Here is a 23,100-nt window from a genome sequence, read left to right as displayed (position 1 = left end):
GCATGATTGTCCATAGTTAATCGCGATTAATCGCAAATTAATCGCACATTTTTTATCTGTTCTAAATGTACCTTAGAGGGATATTTTTCAAGTTTTTAATACTCTTATCAACATATGAGTGGACAACTATGCTTTATATGTTTGTTTATTATCATTTGAACAATGACAAATATTCTCATGAATATTAAACACAACAACCTCTGAACATTACAAATATTCGCCTCAATTCAACCTGGAACCTCTCTCATACAATAATACTGTGTGTGTGTGTGTGTGTGTGTGTGTGTGTGTGTGTGTGTGTGTGTGTGTGTGTGTGTGTGTGTGTGTGTGTGTGTGTGTGTGTGTGTGTGTGTGTGTGTGAAGGATCGTTGGAGCTATGTGCAGCTCAAGGCATATATGCCTGTGTGTATGAGCTGTGTTGCGGCACTATCCGTGCTGAGTGTGCTGTCTGGCTACCTGCATAAAGTCAAGTGCTCGGCGCAGTTGTCGGCGAAATGTCGCTCCTCTGTTTTCATTGAAACAGCTCCTTATATCCGTTAGCTCAGCTAGCTAGCACCAGATGCTAACAACAACACGTAAGGTGTGCTTCGCTCGCGCCACACATACACACACCCTCCCGGTCCTCCCGATGGCCAGTCCGGGCCTGCCGGTGAGCGTGGAAGTGTGGTCTGCCACAAGCGGGCAGCAGGAGCGGGGCTGTCAGCATCAGCTTGTAGATGGTATTTTAAACTCGATGCGCTCTGAAACTACGGCGGCCGAGGACAAAAAATACACATGCGTTAATCGCGTTAAAATAATTAGTGGCGTTAATTTTTTTTTGCGTTAACGCGTTATTAACGCGTTAACTTGACAGCCCTAATTATATTACATTATTGGCTCTGCATTGGATTATTATCAGTTCTGGTAATAACTTCATAAATAACTACGTCTGTAAGTAGAAGTCGAGGGCAAGTAATTGAGAGCAAATATTGAACAATTACACCAAATGTATTGTATATCATATTCTTTGGTAGCTCTTGCGGGCCACGTAAAATGAGGTCGCAGGCCGGTTTTGGCCCGCGGGCCTTGAGTTTGACACCCCTGCCGTAGGGTGTTCTAAAACAACGTTACAATATGAACTATCAAACTTTTATTATACACAACAATGGTATTATTTGACAGTGAAGGCTTGGTCCAATAGAGTGGTGAAGGGATGACTTAATTCTTTAGGATGACCCCCATTGCAAGCGGGTCATCCTAAAAAAGGTTTGGGATTGTTCAATTCGATTTTGGAATCGTCCAAAAATTAAGATCTGTGGCAAACACATGTTAATGACACTTACATGTTTTGTTCAGCAGGATAATCTCTAAAAATTAACACCACAAATGACTTTTGCATGTAAATGCAATCGCCAGAATTAAAAGGCTAATGTAAGGTTATAAACAAACCACAGGGTGCAAAATCAAACATTTGTCTTCTGTCAAACATTAACTGAGATAAATCAAAAACGAATATCTTTATTTGTTAATTACTTACAATCTTTACAAACATTGCGCCAGTATTATTCATCTCTGTCTGAAAGTTTCTTGTTCCTAAAAAGGCAATATTTATTAATTTCTCTCTCTCTTATATATACACACACACACACACACACACACACACACACAGACACACACACACAGTGTCAGCCATTTCCTCTGCCTACAGTACAGTACAGTACAGTACAGTACAGTACAAAGACATTGAGTAGTTACAGCATTGCAGGTTACAAGTACCTTGAGCCGCTCATTCGGGTCATCAATCAAATCCTGGACCAATCACACACTGAATCTTACATCCATCTGCTGTCCTCATCAGCTCCCAGGGATTCCATTTCCACTTGGAATAAATTCATAGGATTCAATAATAATTTCCTCTCTTAGGAATTGAAAAGTGGTTCAATAACAATAATGCAGCGTCTCAAGTGTGCGTGACTGTCTGCCATGAAGGCTCTGAATAAAAACTCAAAAGTACAGTAAGGGAAAACAGCTATCAATCTCCTGGTCCCATTACATTTTCCATCTGTTTTTTTCTTTAGACAATTGTAAGAATAAAAGCAGTACACTGAGCTTTTTTCCAGTAGATGCTCTTCTAGTAATAGTTGAAGGAAAAATTGTGAAAAGGCTTAAAATCACTCCAGGAAGTATCAGCAAAGAGAAGGAGCTTAATTTAAAAAAGAATAACCAACATTGCTTTACATTGAAAAAGATATAGGCCATGTTACTGACCATACAGTGATGCTGTCTGAGAGAAATGTAGTCTGTATTCACATTATTCTAAATTCTAGTACATTATTTTTTACCCCGTGGGTATGCACCTTAAGAGAAACATGGTGTACAACAAGGGGTTATTTTTAGATTTGAAGAAGCTTATCTAAAAATAATCTGCATGTCTGCTCTATTTTCCGTCTGTTTTCTCTCTTTTAGCTTTTTGTCAATGATCATTTAAGGCTCCTGAGTGGCTGGCTAGTCTGCCAGTAGTGTAGGGCTCGGTCCAATAGCAGGTATGTCCTCAGTACGTCTCTGAATCTGAGTCATTCAGTTCATCGTCCCCGGTGATGGAGGACAGCAGGCGCTCCGGTCTGCAGTAGGAGGCGTGGTCCGGCCTCAGAGGGGGAAGAGAGTCAAAGGCCACGCCTTTAGAGACGTGGTTGTTGGTGGGGTGGTGGTTGATGACTGTGTGAGTAAGAGAAAGTGCAGGCAAAGCTGCAATGGTGACCATGGGGGAGGTGGGCATCATGGAGTTGAGGATGAGCGCCAGACAGTCGGCCACATCTCGGTTAGGAGCGCATGCCAGAGCCGGAGTGTAACCTACGCATAAAAGAAAAATCAAGAAGAAGGAAAGTTCACGTCTCACTGTGGCAGTATGTGTGAGTAGTGAGGGATGTGCAGTGAAGTGAAATCTGACCGTTCTCGTCCACTGCTAACACACTGGCTCCTTTCCCCAGCAGCTCCTGAACCACCACTATCAGCCCCTTCCTCGCTGCTACATGCAGCGGCCTGCAACAAGAAGGAGGGTGGGTGAGGTTCAAATAAAAGCAGTCTGAATTAAGCAGATTACCCTGGTGCATCCTGGGAATGCTCTTACGTCTGGAGAGCAGTGTTGGTGCTGTTGATGAGGTTCTTGTCGCTGATCTTCTCTAGAATCAACAAGGCACTCGTCTCTTGACCCTGAGAGGTACGGAGAGCAAAGAGGTGACCAATAGTACATGTTGTATACTTCTTGTTTTTCACATCTATGTTTAGGGACAGCTCACTAAAAAATTGGTTTTACCATCATTACTATGTGAAATGTACTTTTTCAGCAGCCACCTGATGAGCAACACTGACTGGGTGATTAAGAGATTTTTGGGGACATCTTAATCACCAAAAGTCACACTATGGCCAGTCAATACAAAAGCACTTCCTGTCTCTGTGAATTGTTACCTTGCTGCAAGCCAGATGCAATGCTGTGTTCCTGTTTGTATCCTGTAGTGTGAAGTCTGCTTTAGCACTGCTCACCAACATCTCTGCAACACATGAAAGGAGGTGTGTTCATGTCAAAGGTTAAAAAAAAAAAAAAAGACTCAAAGATGAAATAACAGTAGAAGAAAAAAAGAGAATCGAACAGAGACAAAAAAAGAAACAAAAAAAGAAACAGACAGTGAATCTATTTGTCAGTTTATACTGACCCACAGTATTGGTCTGTCCGTTTAGAGCTGCCATCATCAGCGGTGTGCTGCGTGTGTGTGCGTCAACTACGTTTGCCTGAGCTCCGTGGCTCAGCAGCAGGGAAACGCACTCCACATGGTCGGAAAAAGCTGCAGCGTGGAGTGGGGTCCTATGAAGACACAAACACAGTTGGCAATACAGCAGCAGATCCTGTGCACGTGAACAGCTTTAATAAAAAAAGATGATGTCATGCTAGCTTTTTTTTTATGTCTCACCTGCCCTTGGGGTCAGTGGAGTTAACGATAGCCGTGCCCAGGGACTCAATTAACATCTCAGCCACTCCCTCATTATCGCTCATACTGAAATACAAAACACACACTGTCAGAAGCTTTCAGACCAGTGCCTATCTACAGAAAAACATGAATAGGTACACAACGTCTTACACAGCACAGTGCAGTGGAGTGAAGGGGTTGCCTTTAATCCTCTTGAACACCTCGTGGTCTAACAACACCTCCACACAAGCATCGTATCCTAGAGAACAGATTGAGATACAAAGAGAGGAACAGATGTGAATACTCCTGCTGTCGCTTCATACAGAACAGTGATGTTCCTCCAGTGTGTCCCGCTGTGTACCGTTGTAGCAGGCCCAGTGCAGAGGTGTGTAGCCCTGGTTGTCAGTGAGGTGTGTGAGAGTGAGGGAGTTGGTGGGGGTGGCCTGCAGCAGGGCCCCCAGGACCCCCACACGGCCACAGGCGGAGGCCAGGTGAAGAGGGGAGCGGCCCCGGATGTCTTTGACACACACAGCGGCCCCCCGCTGGAGGAGGGCCTCCACACTCTCCTCCTGGCCCGCCACCGCCTGTGAGAGAAAATTGAAAATTGGAAAATATATTTATTAGTATATAGTTGTAATATGTATGGTTCATTTTGCTCATTGATCATCCTCTGTTTAAGGTTTTTTATATAAAAACTAAAGTATTGCCAAAGATACAGTGCATGCAATTATGAAATAAGATGTTGTTTAAAGTATGGTGCTTTCCGTTCTAATGAAACGGAGCGCAGTAGATCAATAAACACACAGCTAGACCAATAAACACACAGCTAGACATGTTTCATGGCCTGCTGGCTCTTTATTCTAGAAGAAAAAATGTCTGCCCTAATCCCATTTCCTGAATTGTAGCAATCCACAGGCAGAGGAAACGACAGGGAGCAACAAGCAAACAGCTTTTTCCACCCACCTCACCCTGCTGATTTCAACAAAAAATCATTCATAAATTAAAAATGTATTTAGTGTTTTGAGAGTACCGTACTACGGCCTGACCTCAGTGCTCTGATTAATAAAAGGAACCTTTGATTTCAAACAGTAGCCTTATGTTGTAGTTATTTAGCCTGAGGGTAGGATTTTGATCTGATGGCCAGAAAGCACATGAGTTGCCACCAGAGAATCTAAATTCTACATTTAGATTGGCAGTCGTATCAGGCTCTTTAGATAGAACTGTCCTTAGGGGAATATACAGGGTTATCATGTCAGTGGAAGTGTGTGAATGTCTCACCCCCCGGTGTAGTGCTGTCCTTCCCCAGCGGTCCTGATGCTCCGCAGTGGCCCCTTGACTGAGTAGAGAGTACACACACTCTGTGTGTCCATTCAGCACCGCCAACATCAGAGGAGTCCTGTACAGGTGGGGAAATATGACAAAACACACATCTTTAAATAAAACTAGTTAAAGTCTTCTCCTCAATGAGAATAATAATAATCGGAGTGAAAGCTAAGGTTGCATTCGAATAGTCCATTTAGCTTAGGAACCTTCCTAACGGAGTGAAATGACCCGGAAGTCCCTCAGTGGCAGCCATGATAAGTGCCGTTCGAATTCTCTAAATTAAAAGGAAAGGAGGTTTCAAACTTCCTTTATAACCTCCTTTAGCTTAGGAACCACTGGACCTCCCTAACCGAAAGGAGAGGAGAAAATGCTGCCCCACAATGCCTTGCGGCCGCAGCATTTGCCGTCACACAACAGTCGGCCGTTCACGGAAACAACCGATTATGAACGAGAAATGATATAATGAAAGTTACGGTGCTTATTAAGCATTTTAAAACGTATGTGGTAAGTTGCCAAAGTGCTTTGTTTTGAACGTTCATCAGTATTATAATCAAAAAGAGAAATATGAACGTTAGTTTTTACTGAAATGATCAAATAAAGTCAACATTTCACAGTCTTTACTGAGCTGTGTGGGGGTTGTTCAACTTTTAAAAGATGTTTGAATGGTGATATACACAGTGATAGATGTTAAGGACTAACGTTTATAATAAATACATTTGTATTGATTTTAAGATCTTTTCATACAATCATACGTATTGGAATCATTTGTATTAATGTGGACCGGAGGGAGAGGGTGACGAGCATAAGTTTCACTTTCCTTTTTTATTTCAATTCCAACTTTGGTCATGAAGAATATGTTTCTCTGTTGTCCCTGTTCATAAAGCATAAAACAACAGCATCAGAGCACGGTGCAGAGTCTCTAGATGAGTTTACAGTAGTCCCTCGTTCTTATTAAACATCCATGTTGTAGTCCGCTGTATAGAAAACTGTAGTTTCCATAGTTTCCCCACAGCAGCAGGCGCACATTTATGACCTCCGCTGGCGCATCATAAACACGTCGGATAGTGAAAGTGCAGTCGGATTCTCTAAAGTACCGCAGTCTCTTCTCCTAAATCCTTTTGAATTCTCCTATCCACTATCCCTTAACCCCATGACGTTTCACTCCGAGGTCAAGGAATAGACGATAGGGTTAGAACTTAGGAGCTGTTTTTTTTGGAGTATTCGAACGCAACCTAAGCCTTTTTCTCTCTGCACACACTCACTGTCCGTTGATGTCTTGTACGTCCACATTCATGTTTTGGTCGTTGTTGCTCACGAGCAGACGCAGGCACTCTGGGTGGCCATTCATAGCTGCGGCACACAGAAACACACACATGCTAGAGAATGACTTTTTTTTCTGAAGCAACAACATTTCTCCACTTTCAAAGGCATCAAATAAACCTCAGTCATGTGGTGTGAAGCATACTGATTTATTTGGCTCTGTGTAACTGTCTGTATGTTTACCTGCAGCATGTATTGCTGTCTTTTTGTGTGTGTAGTCCCGGGTCATGGGTGAGGAGCCATGGTGCAGCAGCAGTGAGACACACTCCTGGTGACCCTTGGAGCAGGCCAGGCTGAGGGGGGTCCGGCCCTCTGGGCTGAAAACATCCACGTCCAGCAGTGAGGACAAGAGCACTTCTAAAGCTCCACAGTGTCCGTGGTACGCCTAAATCAAAGGGAGACCCACACCAATAGACACTTCTTTTATGTGTAAAGGTATCAGACATGCCATTGAGAGATGTATGCAAGAGAGAGACAAACAGCCAAATAAAGACATTCTGAAGACAATCCCTAAACTCACCGCCAGGTGGAGTGGACTGACGGGGGCCTGGCTCTCTGAGTCACTCAGCATGTCTGTTCCTGATGTCTCCATTAACTGAAATAGAGACACGGTTCCCTTATTATTCATTTTAGAAATAGGTTTGCATGCATTGCAGCTCACTGCCGTATGCACAGAACTAAGGCTATGGTCACACTGCTCCATGAGCTCAGTTTGTTGAAAGAGAGAATAGTGGTGTTTGATAAGGTGTGTGCTAAGAGTTTTAAATAAAAAAATTCATTATTTAGAAAGCATGCACTGCAATTTTGATAAAATGCAGAACAAGACGTTGTTTAACAGTAAATGAATCTGCCTACCAGACATACAAAATCAATCTATGTAAAGGCTCCTTGTTTTACAGTGAATCATTGAAATGTCTTTCTTACCACATCAAGAGGTGTCTCACTTGCCATCTGAAAGAAATACAGACAAAGGCTCTTTATGATACCATGAGAAGTGTCCTGCTTCACATTTCAGCACATGGAAGTGATCACATTTGTTGGCAGTCTGTGGGAAATGCATCAAATGGTCTCTGGTATCTGTACTCACCAGTTCCAGGCAGAGTGTGCGTCCGTACGCTGAGGCATAATGCACCGCACTGTAACCCTGTCCGTCTCTCACTCCTGGGTCAGCATCGTTCCTCAGCAGGTACTCCACACACCTGGCAAACACACAAGAGAGGAAAGAAATGTTTTCATCGGACACTGAGGATTATTTGATACAATTTACTTTAATCTGGGGTATGCCAAAAAGATTATATACAATAACAAATTCATTAAAGAAGTCAAAGTATAGAACATCTCAAAAATATTATGTCATAGTACTGAAAAATTATGAAATAAATATCAAAGTATTGTAAGATATAAAAGATGTAAAAAATTAAATAAAAAGTATAATATGCCACAAAAAAAATAAAAAAAAGTCATAGTGAAGTAGCCTTTGAGCATAAAAAATCATTGTATTTTATGTACACAAATTAATTTAAAGTATTGTATGACTACAAAAATATCATATAGTGAGGTATAAAATGCTTCAAAGTAAATGTCATAGTAAAGTATGCTATAAAATAAAGTCATTATATAGTACCCTATGGCATAAAATATTTCATTAAAGTAACAGCAAAGTAAGCCTTTAAAAATCTCATGGTTTATTATGTTATGTGATTTAAGTAAACATCTTACTTTCCATCCGTGTCGGCTGCAGCAGCGTAGTGCAGGGGGCTGCAGCCTCTCTGGTCCAGCTCATTGATGCTCGCCCCCGAGCCCACCAAGGCAAACACACACTGGTAGTTACAGTTGGCTGATGCATAGTGTAATGGAGTCCTGGGAGGAACAGAGAGTCAACAGCAGATATTATTAATGCAAGGGAGGACTACATTCCTTCCCTCTACTCCCTAAGATATGTTCTCAACTATTTTTCTCTGTCTTATTTTATTTGTATTTTCCCAAAATGCATAGAACACAAGTGTAAAGAGGCTTGGCTCACCTCCCAAAGTTGTCCTTCCTGTTAAAGTCTGCTCCTATGTTTAACAGCAGGTTCAGACACTCCAGGTTCCTGGTAAGAGAGGCACATTTAAAAAGTGATGGATAAAACGAAAGCGACAAGGGGATGCTTTTAAATACAAGGAAAAGGGAAGATGCTCAGGTATTAAACAATAAGGATGTGAGCAGGGATGATGACCCACCCTCCAGCGGCTGCAGCATGTAGACAGGTCCTGCCAAAGTCATCGGGGGTGTCTATGTCAAACCCTGCGAAAAATATGCGATCAGCATCACTTAGGATGTCAACGAGGTGATTCTGGTGACACAAACGGTGTCAGCATGAATGTACCTGAGGACAGCAGCTTCCGGCAGCAATCTGAGAAGCCGCTGAGAGCTGCCAGGTGTAGAGGGAACATCCCATGAATGCCTCTCCTAAAAACATTCAAAACAGAGAAGGCAAGTCCCCACAGGAGGGTGAAGTGTGAGAGCGTGGATGCATTTTTGATGAGAGATATATTGGTTTATCTGGAACTTAAAATCCTCATTCCTGAAATTGTTCCCTTTCCTTTTTAGCTTCTTGTATTCAGTGAGAAGACAGACAGATGGTTAAATGTCATTTGTTACTAACTTGGCGGTGTCTGCTCCGTGTTTGATGAGTGCTGTGATGATGAGCTCATGGCCGTAGCGGGCAGAGATGTGAAGGGCAGTGTTTCTGCTCCTGTCCTCGCAATCAATCTCAGCTCCTATACACAAATAAATAAAAGGGTATATCTATACAATTCTGTTTAAACACTCGGGCATGAAGCAGACAGCGCACTGTAGGGTCTCTCACCATTTTGAATGAGGGCCTGAGAGCAGGAGAACCTTCCATGGGTAGCTGCCATGTGGAGGGGAGTCTTATCATCCTTACTCTGCACAGATGGAGACAAGCAAAGAGAGACAAAGATAATGATTAGGATTTTCTGTAGAAAATCTTCCCGAAAATTATAAATTTAAGTGACCCCTTTTAAGAGAGTCAAAACTCCCTTGCTTCCTGTTAAAAGATTTGACAGATCGTCTTGTTATAGTATTGTTTATAATTGTGTTCTGAATATTTGTTTATTTGTTTCAAATCAAGTTTCTCATAGCGGATAATAAAGGGGACTCAAATGAAGTAAATAAAGTGTGTCTGTGATGCATGTAGATGAGAGACATTTAAGTGCCAGTGTGGGAAGATGACTCAACTCTTACCCTGTAGTGTTCGAGATCTTAGCATGAACACAAGCTATTTGTGTTCCCCTCATGGATCAAACACACACCCACACACACTTATTCCCTGAGCAGCTTGCAGCCTCAGGGAGCCGCCCCCTCCCCCTGTCATCCTCCATATGGCCGTGCATCTTGAGGCTGTGGGAATCTAATATCAGTTTTCATCACTGCTACCAAAGTGTTAGCAACACTGTCATTTCAACTTTCAACTGGACTCTCGGCAGAATAGACACAAGGCAACAGGCTGCTTCCGACTGTATCAATATAAAGCAAATACCCTCATGTTGATGTGAGCTCCGTGGGCCAACAGCAGCTCCTGACAGAGCGCCCCCTGACGTGAGGAGGAGGCAAAGTGGAGGGCAGAAAACCCCCTCTCATTTACCTAAAGAGAGGTACCAAACAACACAATTAAAAACACACACTATCACCAAACACATACCAACTTGCACAGGGAGACACACACATACACACACACCTGGTTGACGTTGGCCCCTGCCTCAATGAGCTCACTGACCACCACATCCTGTCCATTGTAACAGGCTAAATGGAGCGGAGTGTTGCCGTAGCCGTTTATCTCGTTGACCTACGCAAGAAGAGAATCAATGTTAAGCGTTTGATTAACTTGACTAACTGATATTGACACCGTATTAAAAATAGCTTGTATATCTACGGTTAAAGACTCCGATTTGTTAAAGTGTCACAAATCAAAGCAACCCCTACACATTTATGATCTGTATATTCATTAATTACTACTCCCGGGTTACCTTGAATTCTTAAAGAAAGTTGTATTTTTGTCACATGCCTCCGTAAACAGGGTCTAGATACATTTAAGTAACATATATTTTGTATTGCATATGTTTGGGAAGAAAACATTTTCCAAATTGGCATCAATAAAGTACATCTTATCTTAAGAAGTGATCATGTGACTGAATGTGAGAAAAACTACATTTTCTTTAAGAAGTGAAGGTAACACGAGTTATACAAAAGGTCATTTTGCAGGTCATTGCTGATGCAGATGTGTGTGTGTACTGACGTGGACCCCCAGGCTCAGCAGGTAGTGCACGGTGCTGCTCATGCCACTGGAGGCGGCTGCATGGAGCGGAGTGTATGCTTTTTTGTCCTTGCAGTCCACCTCTGCTCCACTGGCCACCAACAACTTCACCACCTCCAGGTGACCTGAAACAGAGACGAGAGGGGGGGGGGGAATGATATGAGGCACATTTAACTCGAGACCCGTTCATTTCACTATGTACTATTTAGGGAGGGGACAACTAGGGACATGGAAGCACATGGAATCTTTTAAACATGCTCCTGGATCTATTTTTCATATCTTTTTTACAAAATCTTTTTTTCATATGGCTTGTCTATTTTGTCATTTTATTTTGTTGTTTACTCTGTATACACGACATTTGATTTATAGCTCTACATCCTGGGAGAGGGTCCCCTCCTCAGTTGCTATACAATTTTTCATCTATACATTTATTTTTAGTTTCTTTCCTTTTTAGCTTCAAGGGTCTTAGGAAAGAGGGCTATATAAATAACATCTACATAGGTTTTGGTAGAGTCTCTATCTTGTCTGAACAACAGTCTCACCCATGTAGGCTGCCCAGTGGATGGCCCTCCTGTCCTTCTTGTCGAATGCATTGATGTTGGCTCCTCTAGACAGCAGCAACTTCACCATCTAATCACACAAACTCAAATGAACCAGGTGCTGACAGGAATATGTGTGTGTCTGTCTGTGTGTTGACAGGAGACCCACCTCCACATGTCCACTGAAGGCCGCGTGGTGCAGGGCGGTGCGTCCCGCCCGGTCAGACACGTTGACGTTGCTAAGCAGCGGGACCAAAGCCTCGGCGCAGCGCACTGCCTTGTTGCTCGCGGCAACATGGAGCGGCGTCTGCCAGTTCTTGTCTCGGCCGTTTACATCCGCACTGTGCTTCAGCAGCATGGCCACTGCATTCTGGGTAAAGAGTGAGCGTGCGTCAGAGTGTGCAGACAGAGGGATTCTTTTTTTCCACTATGCCTCAGTGCACTGACAGAGTACATGCCAGTGTGCGCAGGTGGACATAAAAGTCTTTGCTATTCTTAGGGGGCTTTCATGCCGACAATAGCACTGAAAAGGAGAGCAAGGGGCTCTGGCTGTTTGGGCATGTTGCCCGGCACCAAGCAGAATAGGTGAAGAGCTTCTGGGGTTTTATGAAAAACAAACACACCGCACAGGGTTTTACCCCTTTACGGTCAGCTTGGGAAAAAACTGGAAAAATTATCACAGCAGCAGTTATTCTCTCCATCTTTACTCTGTTGATATAATTATATTTTCTACTGTTGATATACATATGTATACTGTTAATTCTTATCGTTTATTTGATTCTATTTTATTATTATCATTATTATAGTTTATCTCAAGTGTTATGCCTGTTTACATGGTGCTGCTGTGACAAAAAAAGGATGCATAAAGTATATCTAATTGTAAAGATATTCTATCTGGTCTGCCAGTTGCTACACTAAACAGTGTTTTCTGCCACCACAGTGGTTTCAGTGAAATGAAAGCAGAAGTCCTTTCTGCATTTTTGTTACGGTGGTATTGTCAGTGGGTATCCCCCTTAGTATCAAAAGTGAAAAGCTGTGATAACCTCATTGTGAAACAAACATAGTCACATGATTAGTGGAGTTACTACAGTACACATTAGCACGTTTGTTTGTGTAATTTGTTACCTCGCTACAAGAGGCGACAGCTCGATGAAGAGGAGTCAACCACTTGTTATCTTTGGCATTAACTCTGGCCCCTAGACGAGAGGAGGGGAATGAAGAAGAGAGATTGAGGGAGAGAGAGAGATGGTTAAGATGTGTCAACAATACCGGACACAGCCAAGGCAAACATGGTAAAAAGGTTTAATCATTTTTCAAGTGACTTATGGGAAGGGGGTGTTTTAAGGCAACGGTGACTGGAAGATATAACATATCCATGATGCTCTTTGGCACAGCTTGGGGGTTAATATAGCTCTGAGGCTGCACCTGTTACTTTCTCTCCACATTATTGGGAAACAGTGAACACACACACACAAGCGTACACACTAGCTTGTATAAAGGTTGGACCCACTTCCTGACGTGCACAACTGACCTAACAGAGAGCCAAGCCAACAAATGATTTATAAATCACCAAGAGAGGGTGACAGCCTAAGAGGAGACATATTAACTACTGAGGGAACAGCGAGAAACATGTGGGGTAGAGAGAGGTGAGGGACAAGCAGTGGCTTTAAGGAACAAATGGTGGGATATTTGGTATTAAAACTCATATCTTGTGAAATGGAAAAATGACGATACATTTGTTTCCAGCTTAGTTTGACCTGGTAAAATAGGGCAGACAATACTTTGGTTTAAAACATTTACTGTGCGATAAACATTTACATACAACATGTAATCACTCTAAGGTGCTGACAGGTAATAGGTGAAACTTAAAATAGTCAGACCCTAAAAGTAGTTTTTTTACAATTCAAATATTTGATTTGCAGACTAATGCTGTGTGAGTATTATTAATAAAAGAGAGTTTAAATATGCAAAGGAAGGACTACACATAAGTGAATTTTGGAGCACTCGTATAGATGGATAGAAGCAAAAACAGGACTAGATGGATGCACCTCGGGATGAGCAAGCTATTGATACTATAGGTTTATAGATTTTAGGTGGAAATTGAATCGAATGGATGGCTGAATGGATTGAAAGCTGGGTTTTAGTGTTTACCTGAAAGGATGAGCAGCTCAATGATCTCAGTGTCTCCCAGGTAGGCTGCAGCGTGCAGAGGCGTCCTCTTCTCGTTGTCCTGATCCCAAAATACAGAAAAGAAATTCAAGCAAGCATGTTATTAATATCTCCTTTTCACACGCAGCCTCGCCTTGCTCACACATCACGATGAGGCATGCCACAAACAGAATCTTTAGACAGACCACACTGCTGCAGACCACAGGACACATGAGACTACAGCCACAGGGGATACATGTCCATCCTGTGATCACTTGTCCTCTTCACTTGGCTCCATCACTTTCTCCATCGATACACAAAGCCGCCGCACCCCATCTCTCTTTCTTTCAGTGCAGTAGGGAGCAATCAACAGAGTGGGGCTAGCCTATAAACAAATGTCATGTGACTGTAAAAGGTCTGGGCCAATAATGCTGACTCAGTGTGATGAGCCCAGCACTATAGAATGACAGATGGACAGAGAGAAAAACTATGAAAACACAAGGTGTAAACTGAGGAAATAAATTCAGAAAGATTATTGACAGAAAAACAAATCAATGGGAGGAATCGGGTTAAGGTTACGACCTTAAGCAAAAGGAAAAGGAGGTGCCCTGCCTTGATTGACAGCTATATGAAATGGGTAAACAGCCAGAAGGCACTCTGGGTCAATCGATCGATCGGAGCCGGCTAGCTTACTGCTGCTCTCCTGGGGGTCTGATATAAGTCATGGTGTGTGTATGTGAAGCAAGGGGGGAAAGCAAATACACAGGGGAAACAAAAGCATTAACATTTGGATACAAATCAGGGAAGAAGAAAGTGGCTTACCTGAATGTTGACATCCTCTTTCTTGAATATGAGGGAGCGAACTTCATCTGTGTCCACGTTGAAGATGGCTCTTAACAGCGACGTCTACAGAGGCAAGGAGAGCACATGTTAACGCTGATGTAACTACTACTATGTACTCCATTTGCAAGGCAGTCATTTTCTATGCTGACAACCGTGTTATCAGCGAGAGTTATGAGTTACAAATGGGAGAGTCAAAGACACAGAGCCTATAATCCAGAGCTGCTGGAGAGACATAGGTCACAAAATGGCTGTACATCACCTATTTGTTTATGACAGCAGCAGCTGCAGCATACATCACACACAATCGCACACAATCACAATCTCACACACACACACACACACACACACACACACACACACACACACACACACACAACACACACAACACACACACACACACACACACACACACACACACACACACACACACACACACACACCACACACACACACACACACACACACACACACACACACACACACACACACACACACAGGGTTAAAGCTGAACCCTCTTGCCATGATATATAGCACATATCAAGTAAATTGTCATATTCTAAATTGTACTCATTTTATCAATTTATAATAATGTAAACATTACTTCATTTTTAATTCTATAATAGTTCTATATTTGCTCCTTTTTTCCTCATACTGTGTTTATGTGGGCACCATTACACACCAAAGCAAATTCCATGTGTTAACTTATTAGGCAATACACCTTATTCTGACTGATGTGATGCAAGGCTATCTGATAAGAATGTAAACAGCAGTGTAGATAAACAAACTAAACAAGTTATACAGGTTAAGTGTTTTCTTAAGAAGAGATCACACATTTTCCCAGGAGGAAGAAGCTGCAAATAAAGGACGCATTATACACACAGGGAACACCTCTTATACTATTTCATTAGTACATCTGCGTGTGTAAATGTTGGCACAAGCAAGAGAGCGTGGTGCCTGACACGGAGTGGGATTAGTTTACAGTGAGCAGTCATCATAAACCTTTCAGAGGTAACGATGGTCAACAGAAGACCATTCAGATGTAAGTTAAGGAAGCAATACCATGCTACGCTCATGATTTTAAACAGTTGTGATGTTTTATATTTGTGATTAATTGACTGTCCTTGTGTAACTTTAATTTGATCTTAGATTAACAAATTGAAGCTTAAACTTGAGGTTACAAATGAAAGTGAAACGTCTAAACATTTATGACACAACGTTGGCCCATAATTTGAAACTCATTAACTTGGTTACATAAAAACACCCACAGCTGATCTTTTTATTTACAATATATCCAAACTATAACTTGGTAGTTACTGTGATCATGATTTACGGTCACAGTATATCACTGAGATCTAAGCTACAAAGTGATTTCATTTGATTTATAATGATACTAGACTCTTTACTTTTATTATCTGATAATGAACCTTTTCATGGTTTCAATATGTTTGGATAAGTAATTCATTTGAGGATTTTAACAAGGAAATAAGATTGAGCATACGCAATTGACTGCGAGCAGTGCTTTTCTTTATGCTGCATGTTATTGAGAATGCAAAAATACAAACCATAAGAACGTAGGGGACGTATGGAAACCCTTTCTAAATGACAATATATTGCCCAGCCATTTCCTCCTTTGCAGTCTTTCAAGTGCTGTGGGTCTCGTGATATTATTTGTCACATTTAAACAGTGTCATACAGCAATGGCTGCCAAGTTGAACCTTTCAGTAGTATGTGTACTATAATGCCGATATGCTCCTAACTCTCAGTTTTTCCCATCCCTCTCTCATTTCGTCCCAACTAAAAATAAGTGGGGCTGTCAGGCATGTCGGCATCCGTCTCATGCCTATTACACTGATGACTACTGCACATATGTCACGGATCCAGGAAGGTAAACTTGGACTAAGAGCGCAAACTGTCATCAGAGCCGGCTTATCCTCCTGTCTGTTCCTTTGTCAGTCTCAACTTCAAAGAACAGCTTTCATACGATGAAAAGCCTCAATACAATGTTTAAATTGAATGCTCGCCCTTTATAAGCCACCAGTGGAGACTACAAAGGCTTAGGCCTAGATAATCTATACAAACCAGCAGTCATTTCACATGGCAGGCTATATTGGTGATTGTATTTGATGCTATATTTAGCACAGGATGACAAGTGTTGGCTGTGCTTTGTATTTTAATGCAATGGGACTTCATACATACTTCAGCGCAGGTCTGAACTTCAGTCCAGGTAGGATAAGTGCTTTGGTTGGTTGAAAACCTAGCCGAGTGTTGTCATTCGCAAAACAGAAACTGTATATAAACCTTAAAAATGGCTCGCAGACTGAGCCAACTCTGATTCAACCAATGAATAACTGGACCGAAGGACCCGTCTCACCTTGTCCTCCTGAGCGGCAGCCCTTCGAGAGGCATGATGGGATCTGCGTTCTGGGGATGATTTGGGCCGGGTAGGTGGGGGTGAAGAGGAGGGCTCATCCTCCTCCACCTCCTCCAGCACCACGATACACACACGACTAGCCCGCTCTGACCGCATCAGGAACAAACACCGACACAATCACTCACACACTCTCTCTCTCTCTCTCTCTCACACACACATAAATACACCGTGTTCTCTTTTACATCCGAGCGCAATTCAGGTGCACAAAGGTCAGCAATAAATCCCATAAACAGAGAGATTCCCTTGTAAACAAACACTGCACATCTTCATGTAAAATCCAATATGAAATCCAGCTCTGTCCTCCATCAGCCAGTGTTGCTTTGATGCATGTCTCCTCTGTCTTGTCCTCCTCTCTCCAGGCAACACTCACTCTGTGTGAGCGGCAGTAGCAGAGACAGCAGGGAATTCCTCTACGTAATGGTGGCGGTAAGCGGCATGCGGCAGAATGAGCTTGGGCTGCCTAGCAGCGCAGAGGAAGCTACATATCCTCACTGCTGTGCTGCAGCCAGGAACACACACACACACACACGTCAGATGCGGACACACACAGAGACCCTGTGATCAGCGTGGACGGGGGCCGCAGCAGCCAATGCATGTGTGGGTATGAGTCGCTCGTTTCAGGCAGACTGCTGAAGCCAGCTCTTTCAAATGAGGAGACAGAGAGAGGGAGAGGAGGGGGAGGGGATAGAGAGACAGAGGGAGAGAGAAATGAATGGAATAGGGAGGAGAGTATGAATAGAAGAAGAGAGAGGGATGGAATAACTGAAGGCAGGTAGTGCACTACAAAACACAAAGAAACCTGAAGATGAATGGAGCAAAGGACAAAGGGGGCAAGGGACAGAATCAGGGGCCAACTGGTTACAGGAAATAAACCATGAACAAAATCAATACAAATACAGAATGTAAATGTCCAGAGATTAAGAGGAAGTCATAGATCCAAGAGATAAAAGAGGAGAATGAGTGGTAGGAGAAACCAGAAAAACTGGACTCTGGTTTATTGCGTGTTATCAGGTGACATGGTCAGGGCTGATCTACGACTTCCCGGTGAGTTCATTAAAGTGAAATAATAAAAGTGTAGGTGGAGTAAAGATGCTACATCAGAGAATGATGATGCAGCACTATTGATTTTTTTTGAAAGCCCTGCTGCCTTCAGGAGCTACAATCCGCCTGGATAGCTCAATGTATACATTTGCATTGAGAACTTCTGATCCTTGTTTTTGTATGTTCAGGAGTTCATTCACTCAATAAAGCTCTGATATTTGCTATTGTACATGAAATAAATACTGCGAAGAACTGAAGGTTATATTCTACTCAATGGCCAATATAGAAAGTTCTAACCCACAAAGCTAAACTAAACCATGTGCACAACAGCTTTGTTTTGAGATTGTGCTTAATTAAATGTTCGTGGTTAGTGGTCTGCATCTTCATAAAGTTGGTGCAAAAATAGAAGCTGCCTTTCTTTCTAAAAGTAGAAAAGAATACCAGAGAAGATGTGTGTTCTAGTGTCTTCTTTTGTGGCATGGCATCAAAAGTCCCCATCTCCCCTCATTATAAATCTGGAACAAACTGGCTTTGCCAAAATATGCGAGGGTAGCTAACAAGACCAGTCTGTACGTGCATGTCTGTGTGTGTTTCAGTCTCCTTCATATTCAACTCAGATCCTAAAAAGAGCAATCTTGCCAAGCCACACAACCCCATTAAATGTGGAGGGAGGGACAGTGCAACCAAGGGCGAATGAGAGGGAGCCATTCAGTGGGATGGAGCCTTTCTGCAGGGCGAAATTCGGAGTCTAATGGGCTTACCATTTATAAACATAATAGGAAACACAGTCTTACAATCGTTCTGCTCCTACAGCAGCCACTGAGTTGACATTACAGATCTGCCTCAAAGGCACAAAGAAAAGATGTTTGGGGAAAGAAGTACATACACCAGGGGTGTCAAACTCAAATACACAGTGGGCCAAAATAAAAAAATCGGTACTAGTCGAGGGCCGGACTGGTTCAATATTTATTGCAAAACTTATTGAAATGAACTTATTGCACATATTAAACCTGGAACTAACAAAGCTTAAATGATTGCCAATAAAAAAACAACATTAAACATTAAATAATCAGTTGCATTCATTTCTTATGGCTCTATCTGCAGCTTTCCCGGAGTCATTTCTTATGATTACATTTTTCCACAGGCCGACAACAGCTTCAAAAAAACAATTTCCCTCAAAGAAAAAACCAAACATGCCCTGTTGTCGTGAGAAAAAAAGTGCAGAAGGAAACATTGAAACTCAGTTTGCGGCTCTGTGATGCACACTAAACCAGATACTTGGCATCTCATCTTGGTTGCAAGTTCATCAAATCCTCAGGATTGAGTGAAGGTGTGCGTGCAATATACCAGCGGGCCAGATCTAATAGTAATTCAAAATTATCCTGCGGGCCGAAATTAAATCCACCAAGGGCCTGATTTGGCCCCCGGGCCTTGAGTTTGACACATGTGACATAAACAAACAACCAATGTTTTGTCTATCCTGCACTGGGGATAGTTGCAGGAACGTAGCCCACAGATGTTTATAGAGCAGTTGGTTATAATTTCCTAAACAGAAATGAGCAACTTGTGTGAGATGTGTGTGTATTTATGTGTGTTTAAAGTTGTAATCATGACTGAAGAGCAGGATCAAGCAAGGCTAACATGTGGAACAGGCCAGGATGTAAACATTTAAATGAAGTACAAAGTGATCAAGACTAACTGAGCATCCCTAAACAGAAACTGCTTGACAGCATGGCAACAAGAAGTGAAAAATCCATTGTGTGATATTTCAGAGGCAGGCAGAGCTCACATTTCTGTTGCATTAATGCTGAGCTGGTGCTCCTACAGCAGGGAGACAGTGGGAAAACACACACAAGGTGAACCTGATCTCACCGCAACAAGAGAATGCATTATTATCACGCATAACCACAAATAAAATGAAAATGCAACCCCTGAGCTTTACGTCATGTGAGAGATACCCAACGTGACAATGTGCATGTGTACGCAAGAGAGTATGCAGCTTTCACTGACCTCTGATCTGTCCCTGAGCCAGGATGCACTGTGTGTAATATAATCCCAGTCCCCAAACACAAAGGCCAGCATATACGTGTGTGTGTGTGTGTGTGTGTGTGTGTGTGTGTGTGTGTGTGTGTACCGGGATACGTACTAGCCAAAGACTGCAGGAGTGCCGATGTGAAAATCTAGAGATTTAAAAGCTTTTAAAATCAAGAGAGGGGTATCTGTACTAAAGCTTTGTTGTCCTGACCAAACTTGTATGGTATGCACACCACCGCATGCTCTTCATTAAATGCTCTGACTGAACGGCCAACGGTTGATGAGTCAGTCACATTATGTGGTTCTGAAATGATATAACTCAATTTGAATGCACCATAATAGACTGACACAAAAGAGATATTCATGTCAGACTGTGAAAAAACTATTCATGTTTCTCTTAACTCTACTTTTCATGTTTTCAGTCATACAAATGTATTACTATACTACTATATGGAATCTAAAGATAAAGGATATTGCTTAATGTAGTATATTAGCAATTCAAAATACCAAAGACAGATCTTAAATAGTAAGTCATTTGTTTTTTGATTCATTGAAGACAGGCAAAGTTTTCTGACGCTTAATATTTGAATAAAAAACAGTACAGGTAAAAAAAAAAAAAAATGTTTTCCCATTGGTTACAATAAAAGCATATTCAAAACTATTCTTTTTAAAGATGGCTTTCATATGATTCTATCCCAGGATGTCACATGTCACATCAATGGTTGTTATATATCTAGTCTCTACCATCTCTCTCTCACAGGCAGGACCATAGCTTGATACTGTGCATGCTCCAAAGCTACAGGACGCCCTCTAGAGGACAAACACAAGCCTTTGCTAAAGGTTACCCTCGCTCCTGTCCCTCCAAGTGGGACTACATGTGTCCTTTTGCCTAGTTCTCTGTCAGCAAGCACTACAGAGAACAATGGAGAATCGAGAGGGTGATCTCATCACACACTCTTCCGTCTTTTGCTTGCATGTCCTGAAGATTGGTCAGCCCAGGACAGAGCTGCACCATCGTTGACACATTTTGACTGAAGTTCATATTTTCAACAAACTCTTACTTCCCAGATTTATAAAACAATGTTTTACTGTAAGCAAAAATTTCAGGCCAATAACAAACAAACAAATAACAGGATCTCCAACCAAAGCACTGGTTTGACTATGAACTTCGACTAAGAGCTTAAAGTTGTTTCCATGTTTTATTATCTAATTATTATTATATATTTATTGATGGATAATTTTGTTTAAAACGTAATAAAATAGTGTAACATTTAATAAATAATGACAAATGCCTGTCACAGCTTACAAGAGTAAATATTTACTAGTAAGTAGTAGTAAGCATGTTAGTTGACCATAAATTGACTTGTGTGACTTGTAGCTACTGGTTCATATGCCCACTGCCATGTCTTGTGTATAACTGCATTAATGTCCCAGCGGTGTTTATAACAACTGATTTAAGCTTGTGGAAAGTGTCTAATTCATGACCGCAGCTGGAGACGTTGAAACCAGCACCACCTGCTATTTCAGTCTGACAGCCTTTCTTATCTCCAGCAACAGGTGACTGTCAACAGCTGCCCCTGACAACATGTGCAAGGAGCTGAAACAGACAGCTGACGAAGCAAACTCCCTGGAAATCAGGCAGTTAAATCGGTACTATGCAATCTAAATGCTGATAATAGGTTTCCAGTGGTGTAAAGTAACTAAGTAGATTTACTCAAGTATTGTACTTAAGTACACTTTTGAGGGACTTGTACTTTACTTGAGAATTAAAATTGTTTGCTTGTACTTCTACACGATTACCATTCAGAGGTGAATAGTGTACTTTTACCCCACTACATTTATTTAATACCTAACTTTGCAAATTTGGATTAATAATGTGAAATATAAACAACCCTTAAATAAGACTTAAAGTTGCACATGGAAGTACATTCTCAATCTAGCATACAACATAATGCAAATTAGCTGCACCTTAACAAGCTTTGATTAACACATGAATGCATCAATAAGTATAATCACATATAATATATTATTATGAAATGGGCCAGTTTGCATAATGAGTACTTTTACTTTTGGTACTTTAAGTATATTTTGATGCACATACTTTGTGCTTTTCCTTGAGTAACATTTTGATGCAACAGAGTATTCCTACACTCTGGTACTTAAGTTCCTAAGTACAATAGCCGCGTTCACATATCTAAGTACTTCTCCCACATCTGCCATAACACAAGTTGCTAACTAGCATTAGCAAGGGAGTTAGCCACCCTGATAACCTGGTAGCTACCCAGCTGTGTTAGTCCATCACTAGAAACAGCAACAATAAGCAACAGTCAAAAGCACCGGGGAAAACTGAAAGACGACCGCGTTATCATTGATTTCTAACAATAGTAGTAGATTAGACCGTAATAAATAAACGTAAGGTAACATGTTACACGACATTAGCCAAGTTCTTACGTTAACTTGTTGTATGTAAGTGGTTACCGTTAGCTATTAAGCTAATATGTCAGTGGAGTTAGCAACTTAAAGAACGTTAGCCGTTAAACCTATATATTTAAAATGCCATTTATACAACTGGTGTAAGTCACCATGAATACACGTCGTTGATTAATGTTAATAAAGTTAAACTCAAATGAACAGTCATTACGACATGGTGTTGACTACACATAAACACTCACACAAGTAGTAATCTGTTTACAAAGTGACCAGCTAGTAATTAACGTTACATGTGAGCTAGTTATATGACGTTACCTGGTCTTGTATCTTCAACACAGCCATATTCCCCAGAGTAAATCCAAAGGGAGGCAGTGACTCTCCCGGGGAGTTACTGTACATTAAACCGGGAGAAACTGAATAAAGGAGACTCTCCGGAGCCAAACCGTGCGGCTTCCCCCCCTCTTCCTTCCTGCCGTGGACACAATCACCACATCATGAGACAGATATGACAAAACTGGCAAGTTGGGATCAAAACACAGCAGTCAACCAACTGCACTCCTCAGTAAAACACTCATAAACTCACTGATTGGCTGGGAGGACAGTCCATTCAACAGTAGTGTTAAGCCCATACAGTACATGACCAGCATTGCCATTGACATTTTAAGCAAATTCTGCTGTAGTCTCGTCCTTATAACAAAAATGGCAATAATAGCCTTGGGGATTCCATGAAAA

General features: G+C 41.8%; 1 protein-coding gene across 2 annotated transcripts; it reads right to left on the bottom strand.

Moving 5' to 3' along the window:
* Positions 1–1,472: 1,472 nt before the first annotated feature.
* LOC117477953 (serine/threonine-protein phosphatase 6 regulatory ankyrin repeat subunit A) lies at positions 1,473–22,865 on the bottom strand. 2 transcript variants are annotated; one of them, XM_034124779.1, is made up of 29 exons: positions 16,804–17,399; positions 14,412–14,495; positions 13,593–13,671; positions 12,567–12,637; positions 11,611–11,811; positions 11,445–11,532; positions 10,885–11,027; positions 10,327–10,434; positions 10,129–10,233; positions 9,436–9,514; positions 9,232–9,346; positions 8,953–9,035; positions 8,807–8,870; positions 8,608–8,676; positions 8,304–8,444; positions 7,672–7,783; positions 7,509–7,535; positions 7,105–7,179; positions 6,768–6,969; positions 6,527–6,614; positions 5,220–5,337; positions 4,303–4,525; positions 4,113–4,200; positions 3,945–4,028; positions 3,690–3,838; positions 3,445–3,527; positions 3,107–3,189; positions 2,927–3,018; positions 1,473–2,829 (listed from the first exon to the last, which is right to left on the bottom strand). In XM_034124779.1, the coding sequence occupies exons 1-29, from the start codon at positions 16,957–16,959 to the stop codon at positions 2,531–2,533; spliced, it is 3,309 nt and encodes a 1,102-aa protein (XP_033980670.1). In that variant the 5' UTR covers positions 16,960–17,399; the 3' UTR covers positions 1,473–2,530. The 2 variants fall into 2 exon arrangements, with proteins under 2 accessions (XP_033980670.1, XP_033980671.1); XM_034124780.1 differs by lacking the exon at positions 16,804–17,399 and adding an exon at positions 22,684–22,865 and having other exon boundaries at positions 2,531–2,829.
* Between the last annotated feature and the right edge of the window lie 235 nt (positions 22,866–23,100).

This window comes from Trematomus bernacchii, unplaced genomic scaffold, assembly GCF_902827165.1.
Source record: "Trematomus bernacchii unplaced genomic scaffold, fTreBer1.1, whole genome shotgun sequence".
Classification (NCBI taxonomy): Eukaryota; Metazoa; Chordata; class Actinopteri; order Perciformes; family Nototheniidae; genus Trematomus; species Trematomus bernacchii.
The sequence above is the reverse complement of the archived record's forward strand: the minus strand, read 5'-3'. Positions and strand labels throughout refer to the sequence as shown.

Excerpts from the sequence above, each read along its gene's own strand:
- LOC117477953 (XM_034124779.1), bottom strand. The coding sequence starts at position 16,959 with ATGCGGTCAGAGCGGGCTAGTCGTGTGTGTATCGTGGTGCTGGAGGAG. Across the intron at positions 11,533-11,610 it reads CCTTCAGTGGACATGTGGAG|ATGGTGAAGTTGCTGCTGTC; the intron begins GTGGGTCTCCTG and ends TTGTGTGATTAG. Across the intron at positions 8,677-8,806 it reads CATGCTGCAGCCGCTGGAGG|GAACCTGGAGTGTCTGAACC; the intron begins GTGGGTCATCAT and ends CTCTCTTACCAG.